The following is a 16,010-nucleotide window of genomic DNA, read 5'->3' on the forward strand; positions in this document are numbered from 1 at the left end:
TAATATTTTAAACCTCTAATTGACCCCAAAGACCAAAAGCCCAGATTAGACGCAGGCAAAAAAACATCAGATGGTCCTTTAATTTGCCTGATTAGCACTTAAACGTCTATTTTCCAGAGTTAATACTTACATACATTAGCATGCTCTGTATGCCTTAACATTAAAAAGAGCTGCCACATTTTAACTTCAAAGCGAGGTACAGATTGTCTTTTTGGTCAGCCCTTCTCCACAGCTTGTTTGAAGTCAGTGCCATTATGGAACAAATGACTTCCGGTTGTGCTTTAAGTGTATGCTGACGTGCCTCTTACCCCCAGATTCATCAAAGTCCCGTTTTGCGAGTCCTTAATAGCGATTATTAAGGAATTGCTATTAAAGACTCGCAAACGGGATTCATGTAGAAATCGCAATAATTATAGCGATTTCTACAGCCTCCTTATTTGCGATTCGCTAATTGCTAATCGCAAATAAGGAATGGCTTTCCCATTCATTCCTATGGGCCTAAAGTCCCATAGGAATGAATGGGGAGTCATTCCTTATTTGTGATTAGCAATTAGCGAATCGCAAATAAGGAAGCGATTTCAAGGGTGCCAGGGTGCCCAAAGGACACCCTGTAGCAGCCCTGAAATGGTCATGTACACTGGTGTTGCGCACACACATGTCGAAAGGACATGTGTGTGTGTAACATACAACTTAGAAAAATGCACTAAAGTACATTTTTCTAAGTTTTTGCTATTTACCACAAAGTCAGACTTCGCGGTAAATAGCGGCCCCAGATTGCGAATTCGCAATTTTTAAATGGTTCATGAATTGCATTTAAGGAATCTCTAATTGAAATTCCTAAAATGCAATTCTTCGCAAATTTGCGATTTCTACAAATGCGATTTTTGCATTTGGGATGATGAATCCCAAATGCAAAAATAGCGCTCGCAAAGGGCCAGATTCGCAGAATCTGGCCCTTTGCGAGCCGATTTTCCTTTGATGAATCTGGCTGTTAGTTCAGTATTGGCATTGTTGTCAAGGTGGGGGTGGGGAGAATGAATGTTTCTAAATGATGTTTGAAAACTATCACATTAAAAAAAATACTTCTCAATGCACTGATATGATCCGATGTACTAAGAGGAAAAAAGTTCTTTAGAATTTTGAACAGACTTTATCATACTTCTACATTTTTGCTGCAAGATGTCCTTAAAAATGAAGGTGTTTATAACGTTATGGAATGCAGTCCTTTCTTTAACTTCAATTAACCATTGAATAAATGTTTGCTTCTTTATTTAACATCTTTTTAATGTTAGTGCTGAATCGAGTAAACAGTAAACCAGTATTACTGCTGAGCAGGGGGCCGTACGTAAAGGTCAGGAGGACCGCATCCAGCCCTCAGGCCGTACTTTGAGTGTCACTGCTCTAATACAAAGACTCTACGAAGCCGGCATAGAGGGGACTGCTCTTGACTGGACCCATCAAACCAGAGCTAATGTCATACATACCCACCCTTTCTCATCCAAACTGTACTTCACAAAAGCAAGGGTTCCTCAAGCCTCTATCATCTCACCCATTCTTTTCAACATCTACATGAAGTCATTACCGGCACTGATCAATGAATTTTACCCCACATTCTATAACTATGCAGATGACATACAAATACTCCTTAAACTGGAAAACCCCAAAGACATTGGAAACTCACAAATGTTCAGTTGCCTCACAGCTATTGATCAGTGGATGACATGGAGCCATCTCAAATTGAATGCTTCTAAAACAGGTATACTCATGTGACGACTGGAAAAACTATGACCCACTCGCCATCTGGCCTGACGATCTAGGAATGCCATAAGGAAGTGAGAAACCTGGGAATTAACATGGACTCCAAGATATCAACGAATGCCCAAGTGGACAAACTAGCAAGATCAAGCTTCTTTACTATAAAAACTTTGCGGAGCATCTTCCCCACCTGGGATTTCCACACAGAGTCCAGGCTACTATCTCTCTTTTTCTGTCTAAACTCGATTACGCCAATAGCCTCTACCACGGATCATCTTTAATACCTATGAGAAGACGACAACGGATTCAGAACTCTGCTGCCAGACTCTTATATATAAAGCCACAAGCCCACATCTCCCCTGCCTTGAAGGCCATACATTGGTTACCAGTCGCCAGAAGATCCACATCCAAGTTGCTTTGTATCACCTACAAAGTGATACAAGAAACAGGACCGCTCTTCATCAGGAATAAAATAACCAAATACATACAACAAAGGAACATCCGCTCTAGATTGGCACCTTGCCTCTAAATCTCACCATACAAGAAAAAAATCATAGGTGGCACATCCTTCTCTGTTCAAGCAGCCAAACTATGGAACTTTTTGCCCCCAAACAGAAGATCCTATGGATAAAATCCTTATCTACAGAAGACTACTTAAGAGTTGGGTCTTCCACACATAACTACCATACACAAACAGATGTGCAGTGTGTCCCTGTGTATGTGAGCCTTTGTTTGGACTATAGGTGTGTACCTATATATTTGTATTCCTTTCTATAAACATGTATACTAGTTGTGTTTGTAAAATATAGATATTTGTTGGTTCTGATTGACAAGTTGTACATATTACTTACGGTTATATTATTCCATGTTTAACATATATATAGGTCACTGCATAAATAATTAAAAAATGTCATCATAACTATTTACAATTCCTTTACTATTAAACTATAAAACAAAAAAAGTATATATTATATATGTGATCAAGGCCTGTGGTGGGCTGAAACGCGTTGTGGCGATACTTGCACCTTGAAATAAACATCTGAAAGCACATTTTGGTGGTTCATTCCGTTTATTAAAAGGATTGAACGAGTAGCGGAATCCAGGAATATATATGTAAACAAATAAATTGACTTGAAGTACGGCCATGCTTGAAAGTCTGTTTATTAAATACAACTCAAATCTACATACTTTACATTCCTTATATATACATACCTCCCATGTACCTATGTATTTTTATATTTATTACTTTACTTCTAATTCAGTATCTCCAATCCACTATCCTATCTCACCCTATACCTCTCTCAATATATCCTCTACCTCCACTGTCTGACTCATCCCAAACCCCATTCTACTACTACGACCCCCAAAATAACCCTTTCTAGACTCTTCCCTCCTCTACCCCTCCTTGCATCATCTCAAACCACCTTTACTATTCAGATCTCCCAAACAAGACTTTCAAAAACCTTCCCTCTGACTCTTTACACCTTCACCTCCCCCTTACTCATCCTCTACCTCCTCCTACTGCGATGATCCCCAAAACAACAAACGCTTTCTAGACCCTTCCCTCTTCTATCCTCCCACTATCCTTTTCAATCCAGCTAACCAACTCACATGTCCTCCGCTCAAATTAATTTCATATTTCCCTTTACTAATTGCCCATTAATCCTGGTTGGGTTCTGGAGTAGCGCACTATCCTGCAAAAAGCGCTTCAACACCTCATCAGGGGTAGCATGCGCTATATAAATACAAATCCTTCCCTCTTTTAACCCTCCACCTTACTTTTCCAATCCAAATAATAAACTCACGTGTCCGCCGGTCAAATTAATTTAATATCTTCCTATACTTAGTCAGCCCTAATCCTCTTTGGGTTTCGGAGTAGCGTGCTACTTGCTGAAAAGCGATTCAACGCCTCGTCAGGAGTAATAATAAGCGCCATATAAATACAATTACAACAAAACTCAATGAAGCATCTTGATAAAAACCTACAAACAAAGAGTGTGTATATGTGTGTGCGTGTGTTTGTGTGTCAGTCCCACTTGATTCTCTGCTCACACCCCAATTACACTTACTGCTGCTTTTCCAATGCCGTAGGGTACGTTGAAAAAATATCGAAGTCCGCCAATGGAGGAGATGACGACAATCAGCCCTCTGCGAGCCTCCACCATCATCTGAGCTGCATACACCGAGCACAAGTAGTGTCCCCTAGATGGGAAATAAAATAAAAAACCTGTGACCATGTGTCCAGGATGATAAGGCGAGGGAACACAGGAAAGCAATGCCATAAGGCGACAGGATAAAAACAGAATAGAGCTCCCAGGAACAAACGAGAAAAAAGAGCACATCTAACCACTGTTGCCGATGACTTGCTGTCCCAGGTTTCTTTAGTTAAGTATGCTAGGTCTCCTGATCAGTTTTCCGTGGAGGAGTGACGCCCACACTTCCTTTCCTACACACAGTTTAAAAGGGATGCACGAGGGCTGAACACAACCAGTGTGTCATGGGCCCCTATACAAGGAAGAAAATTGACCCCTCTAGTTGCTGATTGAAGTACAAAGGAAGATCCTTCTCTTACCTGGCTGCCAAGACTTGGAACTCCCTCCCCATCCACCTTTGGCTGACCCAGGACCATCTCGCCTTCAGGAAACAACTCAAGACCTGGCTGTTCGAGCAGTAGCATACCCCTCCCCCCAAGCGCCTTGAGAGCCTCCCGGGTGAGTAGTGCGCTATACAAATGGCATGATTGATTGATTGATTGATCAACAATCAGACCTCTTGGCCCCGGTGCCACTGCACCTTCTGCACCTATGGTAGCTACGCATCTGACGTTACATGACGCATCATTAGTCAAAACCTGTAGATCTCAAAAACGTACCAATGAAAGATATATATTTATTTAAGTTCTACAGGGAATCGTTAAGGCAAGCAAAGAATCCTGCACTCCAATCCACGCAGTTCCAAACACGGGGAAGTGTTTTTTCTTTTCACGGCAGAAGACATGACATTTTCTTCTGCATATTTGTGGTGTGGACTTTTCCAAGGGTTTTCAGAAAAGTACCACAAACTACAGAGCTTTGGATCGTGTCTGCAACATGCAATGAACTGGAATAACATCCACCTCTTGAGGTTCGGTCTAGGCCAGCATCTCTGACAGCAGGAGTGGCCGCTCGCTTGCTGCTGACCACTGTGCACTCCAGGGGCCCTATTACCGAAAATGCCCCAGAAGCAAAAAACACAAGCATCTGCCTCTGTTATTTGCACCGCTGGGGATTAAGGTATTACAGAAGGAGCCACATACACTTTTGCATCCCTTTCTGTGTTATGCTGCAAGGGCAAAAAGGCTGTCAAGAGGTATGTTGATTGTGTACCTCATATTAAGGGGTACAAAGTCATTGCACACCCCTGGGGTGCTCCTTGGGAGAGAGGCACATTGGTCCCAAGCCCTCCAACATCCAGACATCCAGCGGATGCATTCACCTGCGGCAGCACATCCCAGCCTTGTTTGCAGAGATCAGGTCCACTGGTAGTGAAAGGAGCTGAGGTTTTAAACTGCCCTGCCCGCTGACACTCGTGCACATTATTCTCTGCAATCCGGCGCGGTGTCCAGCTCTTCAGCACATGCACCCACTTAAGAGGGCCATTTTGGAGTACCCCCTCGCATAAGAACACCCTCCTTTGCAGGGTTGTTGCCCAGTGCATTTATTACGGAAAGACGTGCCCCTAACTAGAGCCAAGCCTAGAGCAGCTCTACACAGAATATTCTCTTCCTGCAGCATTTGGCCAGATTCAGAAAGGACAAAAGCACGAAAATGCTTCATTTTCTTAGGTGTTAGAGTTGTCAAAGTTCTTGTTCTAAGCAAACCTGGAAAAAAGGCCAATCATCGCTTCAACAAATTATCTGTAGGGCACAAACACATAAACCTCAAAGAAATGTTTGTAACGTTAGAAGACAGATGACATGGTGTAAGAGGCAATCTAATCCAAACCCGTGATAAGACCCAAAAGACGATGGCCAATGAGACAATGGAGGAAACAAAAGACCAAAGTGTCGACACAAGGGGTACCCGCTGGTGGTTCCTCACTCGGTGCCCCGGGTGAGTAACACCTCAAGTGTATTGTATCCCCCTGACATGCTCTCTGTGGCCTGGATGAGTGGGGTGTGTGCTCTGGACATCTAAGCAAAACCCAGCACTGACGATTACTACCGATCTCTCCAGAGGCTGCCATTGAATATACACTCTTGAGCTGGCCAGGCTGCTATGAATCCAAGGACCCATGATTTACACTTTGAGAGGCGATAGTGAGCCGTGCATCCTTCTCCCTCCATCCTCTCATCACATTCATGTCCCGATTCCCAAACTGGATGGCCTCACTTTCCTGCCAATGGGAAGACACAATACTCTAATGAGGAAAGGTAACAGAAGGTCCAAGGGTTTCAAGGCTTTGGACAACACTTAAATAAGTACGATTAGTTGGTGGATGGAGACACACTCGAAGCTCTGGACCTCTTGGGCTTCAAGTTAGAAAGACAGGTTTGAGAAATTGTAAGTGTGGTCTCCACATAGAAATAATTCAGTTAGCCAGGATTAATATCCGTTTTTTCCAGCTCGTAGTATGGAGGACAGAGACATTTCTGTTTGCAGAAAAAGTTTCTTTATTTTGATTCACACAGCAAAGACAGCCGACACGTGTTTCGCCCCCTCTTGGCGATTTGCGCCGGGGCTTTCTCAAGGCTCAATAGGATAAGTCTCATAAAAATTTCGATTCAAGGTAAGTACAGTGTCCGATATATAAAAATATAAATCTTCAGTAGTAAAATATTTCTTTATGGGCTGATGCCCTCGTTCCTATAGTCCTCCCGGCATGGTCGTTCCTAGGTCAATACCTCCCGGGAGACAACGACAAGGTGCGCCTTGAGAAAGCCCCGGCGCAAATCGCCAAGAGGGGGCGAAACACGTATCGGCTGTCTTTGCTGTGTGAATCAAAATAAAGAAACTTTTTCTGCAAACAGAAATGTCTCTGTCCTCCATACTACGAGCTGGAAAAAACGGATATTAATCCTGGCTAACTGAATTATTTCTATGTGGAGACCCCACTTACAATTTCTCAAACATTACTCTAATGAGCAGGGCCCCTCAAACTTTAATATTCCCACAGCAACTACTGATCCATAAAACACAATCACCACATATTGCAAAGTATTGCAGCAATAATTTCAAACAGTGAAGATTCATTACTACCGAAGTAAACTGTTGGGTATTTTCCACATTGGGGAATTCCCGATATCGCCAAGGTCATGAGTTTTCAAGGAATTCGTCCCAATTAAGAGTCTGGATGCTCGGAATGTGTTATAACTGCAGGAATTAGAACCAATTTCTGCCAGTTTTTCTGCGTAGCTGGGCAGTTTCCCTTCAGGAATTTGACTTGGTTTTTCCCGGTAAAACATGCGGAGATAAAGAAATCCTGAGGGTGGACTCCCGGAATTACTTGTGTATCGGTTTCGGCCAGCGGCTCCTGCTGATTTAGGCATTACAGCTCAACTACGAATTAGGGAATTATTCAGAAAAGCAATGACTTCGAAATGTTTAATTAGAACATTATTTAGTAAGGAAGCATTTTAAAAAAACGGAACTGCTACTATTACCTTAACTTGTTCTTCTTTTTTTCCAAACAGACTTAGTAAGACGATTATTTAGACCCTGGCATTACAGCACAGTCATGATCGGTTGCCGTTTGTAAAGAATTCAGCCCAGGGTTTGTTAACCAAAGCGGCCCCTGCTTCCATGGTGGGAGTTGCTTTGGTGGCAAAAAATAGAGTGTCAGATGATCAAAATGTCATGGAGACATGATAGTCTGATATGTATTTTATTTTCAATAGACAGACCACCAAAACAACTGCCTCTCTTTGGAAAATAAACAATACATTGTTCCCAATAGACTGGGCATTGTCTCGTAATACCCAAGGGATGTCTTTGCTATTTTTTAGCTGTCAAGAGACACCGTGGTGAGTATGTTGGGCTCGTACACAAAAAAAAACAGTTGGCATGGCTTGGTAAAATTGTGGCCCTTTCGACATCATGTTAGCCAGCAGATGACCTGCCAATGACGTCTTCCAGTCAGGAGCTTTGCCATCGGAAAAAATGGCGTCACCTGGAGGGATAAGGGTATGAGGCATCTTAAACATTCTGCGATATATATATACATATTACCACAAAGGCTCTTGTCTTTCAGGAGGAAGCCACTTTGGTGGCATCAATAGAGTTCCAGATGATCAAAATGCCATGGAAACACAGCAGTCTGAATTTTTATATTTTTATTTTCCGTAAACAAACTAGTAAAACAAATGCCTCTCTTTGGAAAATAAAATGCATTGCCTCACTAGGCTGGCCCTTGTCGTGCAGTCCCCAGGGGAAAGCTTTGTTATTTACCCATCAAGGGACATCCTGGAGTGCATGATGTTCTCAGACATGAAAAAAATACTGTTGATATCGCACTGGAAGAAGGTGGCCTTTTCGACATCATGTTAGCCAGTAGATGACCCACCTTGAGTGTTTTCCCATCATCAGCTCTTTCACACGGAAAAATGGCATCACCTGATCGCGAACTGGGGCAGAGAATGTGAAGGATACGTGTATGAGGCATCTAAACATTTCTGGCATATGTACGAGCCCTAAATATGTTACAGTTAGATGCAAAAGGCAAACAGTTATAAGTTTCGAACTGAAAGTTTCAAACTATATGTATTTCAAAGTAAAACTTTGAATTTCCAACCTAGATTTGATGACATCTGCCTCAGTCTTGAACTGGGGGCAGCAGAGATTGGCATGGTAGAGTACAGAAATGAACATACAAAGACAAATGTATGCATGATGAAGACATAGCTGCAAGAACAGAATGAGAGTCTGGCCACAATCATTCTATTAGTTTTTGACACTGTACAAGGGTCTCCCAATCTTTCAAAAGTGCTTTGCCACAAGAAATCCCAGGGGAGGTACAGTACCAGAAAGTCTAGTTTTCAAATATTGTAGAACATAAATACCTTAGCGGAATAAAGACTAAAAACATATTGTGAAGGTAAGTAAAGCTAAATAAATACAGATTTACTATTCTTAACTTTACATATACACCTTGTTGATACAACATCTTCAAGGTATGTAGATGTGGAGTAATGAATAGCAAATGTATACTTTCCTTTGCATACATACCTTCACAATATTTTGGCAGTCTGAGGGGCATATTACCGAGGTGTGCGTTGCAAAATGCACAACGCACATCTCCGTATCGCCGGCTATCGCCGGATTTCATCGCCTAATTAGCGCGCAATTATCACTGCGCATCAGGCAGGCGATTAGAAATCCGGCGATATGGCACATTAGCGCATGAAAACAAACGTTGTTTTCATGTGCTAATGTGGGCCTTGATAATATGGGGGGGTGGATTCAGCTTTATGATCCACACCCCCATGTTAACAATGCCTAACGCCTGGTCGGAGCAGGCGTTGGGAGACCTGCGATAAATGAGTTTATCGCAGGTTTTTGTCTCCCAACGCCTGCCTTGGTAATAAGGTGTTCCCACCTCCAACCACATTTTACATGTGGTTGGACGTGGGAACGCCCACTTTGCATGTCATTAGCGATGTTTATCGCCGACATGCAAAGTGGGCTCGGCCTAGGCTTTAAAGTGCCCTTGGTAATAGGGATCTAGCTGTATCGCCGCTTTCTCGGCGATACTAGCCCTTGGTAATATGCCCCATAGTTTTTAGTGCAATGCTTTTGTAGCACAATATGTTTGTGCTTGATATTCTGACATACAACCCGGGGGAAGGCATTCACTTAAATACAACTCACCCAGATTTGAGTTCTGAGACACTTTTTCCAACACACTTCTATTCGTGCCCTTACTCTATATCCCTAGATGGTACCCCCTCCCCTTTCACCCCACCAATACACATCTCCAGATTCTTGAACTGCACCGCCTCTCTCATTGACACGAGATGGAGAATCTTATGCACCTCCACGCCTACACTTAGTGAGTGCCACAAATGACAGTATGCACACATTTTCCTGCCAAAATGTTTCCCTTTTGCTCACCAAAATGCCAGGAGTAGTGCTGGAATATTGCGTGCAATACAGCCAAACTGTCTCTAGGCTCAAAAATCCCTTTTACTTCCCTGCACTATGTGCTTCATGCATCTCAATCCATCGGTCAGTCTTGTCCCTCGGGGACTGTGTACCTACCTAAGACCAGCGTTGTTCAGATTGTCCCAATAGGTAGCTGGGCACTCCCAGAACGCATTATTCATGTTTGACATAATTGCCTGAAACGAAATAGAAAATTCCAGGAGAAACATCAGTAAGTTCATGATTTAGTACTGTGAGTGAGATGACTGGGTCTTCTGTTTTCAGGGTCAACCTGCAACCTCCTAATACAATGGTCCTTGCAAGTGTGGGAATCGGTGACTAGACTAACCGGCTCCTTGTCTTCCTTTTATCTCATCCAGTTTATTCCCCCTGTCATATAAACTGCTACCTTCGCTTCATCCATGCTATCAGGCTGCTGCTTGCCCCAAACATATTTTTTTATCTATCCCCATCAATTCATCTACCAACAACATCTTCTGCAACCCCATTATATAATCCAGTATCATTAATCTCAATCATCCAGATACCAAGAGATTTTAGAGTGAGCTCTCAAGAGCAGCTTCAGCTTACCTAAACCAAACATCCTCAATGATATGGCAAGTAAAACAAACAAGAGTGATTTCAAGTTTAAAATGAAATGTTTTTGTGTATTGAGCATGAAGTGGTGTTTTTCGTGTAAAGTCATGATTGTGTAAGATGGTCCTATGCGAATAATGTTATTGTTAAAGAAGTGCTCTATGTCTGTTTGTGCACAAGTACATGTTTGAAGAATTAGGTATTATTATTTTAATAAGGAATTTGGTTCAACACCAACTTGCTATCTTGTGCTCATTAGTTCTAAGAATATGACAGAGGATGTCCTCTGTTCTAAGGAAGATGGTGCTTGTCTTTGGCAAGGCAGAGATCGGTACTTCAGCACATTTGCAGAGACTCTGAGTGACTGAAGTCACACTTGAAGAGTGACTCTTTTTGTGTAAGTGGACATGGTTTGAAAATGGTTTGGCTGGGTCCTCAGTGATGGATCAACAACGTTACAAAGCTGTGGTCCCAGACGCTAAGAGATCTACTGCCATGTTTAATTTATTTGAACCTGACTTGGTAGAATTGGCAGCCAGGAAATTCTTCTTCTGCCAGAATTTGCTGGTAGTGGAGATGTTTCTCCATTGGACCATGGACTTGGTGAAAAGTGACTTGTAGCGAATGCAGATATTTTAAAAACGGGGTAATGTGGTCAGACTGGTTTCTGTTAAAGTAACGCCTAGCAGCCTTTTACAATAGTCCTTGTAATTTTTGGTTATGGTTATTGTGTAGACCTTCATGAACAGTTTTACCTTAAGTCAAGAGGGGCATGACTAGTGATTTTTGGGCCGGATTTAGAATTGGGTGGACAGGGTACTCTGTTGCAAACATCACGGAGAACCCTGTCTGCCAAACCCTTGGTCAGCCTGCCTCATTTAGAGCCCTTGTTGGTTCCATCGACTGAAAACTTAATCCAATGGTGAGATGGCATATCGGCTGTCGGAGGAAGCATATTATACTGCCTGGCCGATTTAGGGTGGCTGATGTAATTCTTTTTTGTCTGTCACAGTTGAGAAAACCCTTATGGTGAGGGTCAGAAAAAAAACAATAATAGCCCCACACACTGGGAGAGCAATTCCTGGGTGTGGGTCATTAGATTTTCTTTTTCAGAAACAAACTCCTGCTTTGGGAGTTTATTTCTGAAAACAAAAACCTTTGGAAATGTTTGGCAAAAGGCTGTCAAAACCAATGGCAGTCAGTCACCAACCTTTTTGGGATATTGAATGGAACCACTGTGAAAGCAGTTCCTTTCAATGAACAGGCATGACCCCTTCGCCAGCGTTCAGCCCTACATTTGACAAAGGTAATCAGGCCTCGAAAAATCTACTCTCCCACTTGCTATGGTGAGTCAGATTTTATCAGGTTGAGATATATTTAGGATCAACTAGCCCGTTCTGGAGAGTTGACAACGAAAATGTGTTCTGTTCAGTCAGAAAGTGAAAGAGCAATAAATATGCCTTTAAATCTGACATTTTAAATGCTATTAGTAAACTGAGAGGCAAGTTAGGGATCATGTGTACCCCATAAGTGGGCTAGATTTTTATAACACATGGAGAAAATGTTTAGTCTATTTAATCAAACAAAATAGTTTTGTTTTGTACAGAAGAAATGCTGAACTCACATATTTGAAGGTGCACTCATATGTGAGGATGTGGAAAAAGACTGTGAAATAAAATATTTGCCAATTATCACACAATTTCAGACCAGTTTACGGGGTAAATACATTACATTTAGGTCATGCAGATTATTCAAGTTACTCGACCTGCAGGTCTAGTAACATTTTTATGATTTTTGCGAGGCCTGGTAACCTCCTCTGTCACCCTTATGAATTGAATACTGTCCACAAAACCTTCAAGTCCTTTGTCTACTACTCTCAGATGTTGAAACTGGAGAAACAGTAAGACTTTTGCAGAGTCTGTGTAGTTCCTCCTTATCCTTGGACATCTTGTGATGACTGCCCTCCACACACATCTTTCTCCTCTGTTCCCTTCTCTACTTCACTAATTGTCCTGTTCTTTATGTGTACCTCTTCTCTCTAGGCTATGATGATTCCCTATCCGCTCCCACATTTGCAGAGAGCTTTGCTGACCTGTAGCTAGGTTTGTGCTATATAACACCATATTTAGAAACTTCATGCCCTTGCCCACAGCAAATACCATGATAGAAAAGAACTCTGAGTCAATCCAGACTCTTTTGGCGGTTTCAATGCCGCACACAAGGATAGCCAGGCAGAATACCAACACTGCTGAGTGACAGCCGCCTGCTCTACTTCTGAGATTCAGGCACATGCTGCATATGTTCATCCAAATACATATTCGTTCAAATAGTTAGTAAATATATTACCATGAACGAATCGGGCTCCTTCTTCAGCAGATGAGACTTTTAGTATTTTCTACACATTTCTTGAACCAGCCGAGCATATAAATGTCTCACAAACCAGATTCATGCCAAATAATCAGGAACATTTTTTCAAAAGAAAAACACAAGGAAGACAGATACACAGATTCTATCCATGCTTCCAAACATGCTGCCCTAGTATAGCTCCATCAACGACCCCATCAGAGACTTAAGGTAAAAACTCCACCTTTTAATTTACATGATTTTCCAATTGTAAAGACAGCAATGGGTAACCTAAAATAGCTACACATTATTTCACACTAGGAATATATTTTTTATTTCCTAACCTACTTAAATATATTCTCAGAGATTAAAGAAGTTATTTTGATTCCCCAAAAGTTATCATACTTTTAAATTCCAAAAGAAGGAAGTACATTATTCCCAGTTGAAAATCTTTACCGAAGACTGCAATCACCACTTCACTGGTCAATTGCTTGAGTAATGAGGCCTAAGTAGACGGTAAATCGATGTAGTTTTAAAAAGAATCATTTTTTATGATGGAATGTACTCATGACCATATTTTAGTTGCTACTCCTAAAAGGAGAAAAAAAGATAAGATCCAGTCCAGGATGGTGTCTGACACCCGCATCCAGTGTTATAGTAAATCTAGTATAATGTTGTGACCAACTGTGCTGTATGTGCTGAGAGGTCTAGAACTATCAGTACATCAGGTAACCATGATCAGAGATCTGAGCCGTTTCTCTCTAGCCTTTGCCAGTACTGATTTGGTCTCTCTCACAGGTATGAAACCCAATCATGACACTCAAGTTCACATGCTTCCTATGACAGAATGGTGTAATATGCCACCCATCTCCCCTGACAGAGATCCTGCAGTCACCCAACTTGGCTTCTAGAGGCACCCCATGCAGCTGCTCGAGGTAGGGTGACCAGCCGTCCGTAAATTTCACGGACAGTCCGTAATTTCGGCCATCTGTCCGTTGTCCGTGAAGGATCTTTTAACGGACGCCATTTGTCCGTAATTTTAACCGGGCACCGGTCGCAGCTCCCTGAAGCCGGCGCAGCTTCCACCCACCTCCCTTCTTGACTCCGATGCTGAGGTCGGGTGTACCAGACTCGGAGGCAGTACAAAAGCTCAGATACCCAGCAGCATTGGAGAGGCACAGCGGGGTGGCAACCCTCACACCTCCAGCCCTTGATGAGCTGTTAAGAGGTGCTTGAAGGTGACTGAGGGGGGCGGAAGCTTCAGGAGCAGGGGCATCTATTCAGATGCAAACAGCCCTGAATAAGCCATGTCTCCGCAATTTAGAGGGGCTTCACGCATTCCATTTCTGCCCAGGGCCACTGTGACACCAGAGATATGTCAGAAATGCGAAGGTCTGGAAGCTGGGAACACTGCTTTCTGGGCCTGAGAGCATTCCTGCAGGAATGGGTGCTCCCTGCTGCCTCGTCACTACAGGGAAAACAAAACCCGAGCTAGAAAAGAGGGACGCAATAAAGAGTAATGTGGAAATGCAATACGAAAGCTCAGTTGTTAATGTATCTACTGTGTGAGTAAGCGCTGCATGGTCTAATCGTAGATGGATAATTCTGTGCGTTAATACACCTGCTGCATGGACTTGTCTAAACAGCTTCTATTCTGGTGAGATTGCTCCCTCTCTTATCACTGGGCGCCTTAGCGATTTATCAGGAGAGTATTACGACTGAAAAGAGAAAGCTTAACATGTTAGGAATTTGCAAGATGTACTCATAAATTCACCTACCTTGCACCAGAGGCCGGCTCATAGTCCGACCAGACACGGGGCCTCTCTTTTGATTGTGCCTGTGATTGGCTCTGCCTTTAATCTGCCAGTGGGCAGTTTTGCAAGTAGATGTGTTACAACGCGCTGATACCTTAGAAGGATTGGAGAGTGCCTGGTCATTTTAAATTCAGATGACCGAGGCCAAACTCTCTGCAATGCTTTTACTTGCAACTGCTCTGTCTTTTTCTGCTGTCAGAGCGGTGACGATAATTTATTTAAAAATAGTGTTTCTGGCCTTTTGTTTCTACGATGCCTCCCTCCATATACAGAATACACACATACGCTGTGTGTATGTTATAGATGGACGCATGGTAAAAACGAAAGGCCAGGGACACTCGTTTAATTTTATTTGAAATGAGTGTCCCTGGCCTTTTGTCTACAGTGGGCCCATGAAACATACATACACACACATCGTGTGTTTCTGTTATATATGGAGGCATGGCAGACACCAAAGGCAGCGCATTTCATGATTTAAATGAAATCATGAAATGTGCAGCCTTTCGTTTCTACCATTGCTCCCTCCATATACAAAAGAAACACGCACACACTTCTATGTGTGCAGAGCTTTAAGTGGAATGAAAAAACTGTGGGGGGGGGGGTCTCTCGTAGGGGTGGCCATTGTAATTATGAGCGTTGCTTAACACTGTTAAGCTAAAAATCTGTACTTCGCATAGTGTGCTGCCCCACTGGTATTGTGCTTCATGTGTCATTGCCTCTCCAGATAAATAATACGAGACACACTTAAAGGGCCTATTTCCGTTGGTTGGGTGTGCTTGGCGGTCATTTTGCAAGCAGACCATTTAGAGGATTGGGCTAATTTTTGATCTGTTTCTAATGTTTTCTTCATATTTGTGCTTTAACATGCTATATTTGGATCCCCGTTTTTCTCCAGTTTGCAGTAAAAATGTGGTGTAAAACCCACCATTTGAATCAATTTTTTAAAAAAAAATCTTGCGCACCCTCCTTTTTGTGTTTCGGGTTTGCTCGCCTCGCTCGCTTGATCGTTATATTAGCGTACAACATTTTTCGCCTCACCACTTTCAAAATCCACCAGCCGCCCCTGGCCCTACCCCACCCTGGAAGAGACCAAGATGATACTAGAATACTGCATGCCCACCCCTGTGCCCACCCTGGTGGATCCTGTTCCCCATCCTGTGATGGCTCCTGTCCCCCCCCCCCCCAGTGATGGCTCCTGTCGTCCCGTCCCCCAGCCTGTGATGGCTCCTGTCCCCCCCTGTGTTGGATCCTGTCTCTGCCCTGGGTGGCTTCTGTCCCAGTCCTGGAATGGCTCCTGCAGCGAGGGTGAAGTTCTTGATGGGCCTCTTCTCAAAAAGGCTGAGCTCAAAATTAATATGAAAAGGTGGGCGAGTGAGCAACTGAA

General features: G+C 42.9%; 1 protein-coding gene across 2 annotated transcripts in view; it reads right to left on the reverse strand.

Moving 5' to 3' along the window:
- LOC144755743 (dehydrogenase/reductase SDR family member 1-like) overlaps positions 1–16,010 on the reverse strand; it is a 183,262-nt gene that overhangs the window by 80,893 nt on the left and 86,359 nt on the right. For both annotated transcript variants that reach the window (XM_078644949.1, XM_078644948.1), the window contains exons 4-5: positions 9,990–10,069; positions 3,825–3,957 (exon numbers count right to left, since the gene is read on the reverse strand). In XM_078644949.1, the coding sequence (XP_078501075.1) occupies positions 3,825–3,957; positions 9,990–10,069 (213 nt within the window). The remainder of the gene's footprint in view (positions 1–3,824; positions 3,958–9,989; positions 10,070–16,010) is intronic.

Source organism: Lissotriton helveticus, chromosome 5_1 (assembly GCF_964261635.1).
Source record: "Lissotriton helveticus chromosome 5_1, aLisHel1.1, whole genome shotgun sequence".
NCBI classification, from domain to species: Eukaryota; Metazoa; Chordata; class Amphibia; order Caudata; family Salamandridae; genus Lissotriton; species Lissotriton helveticus.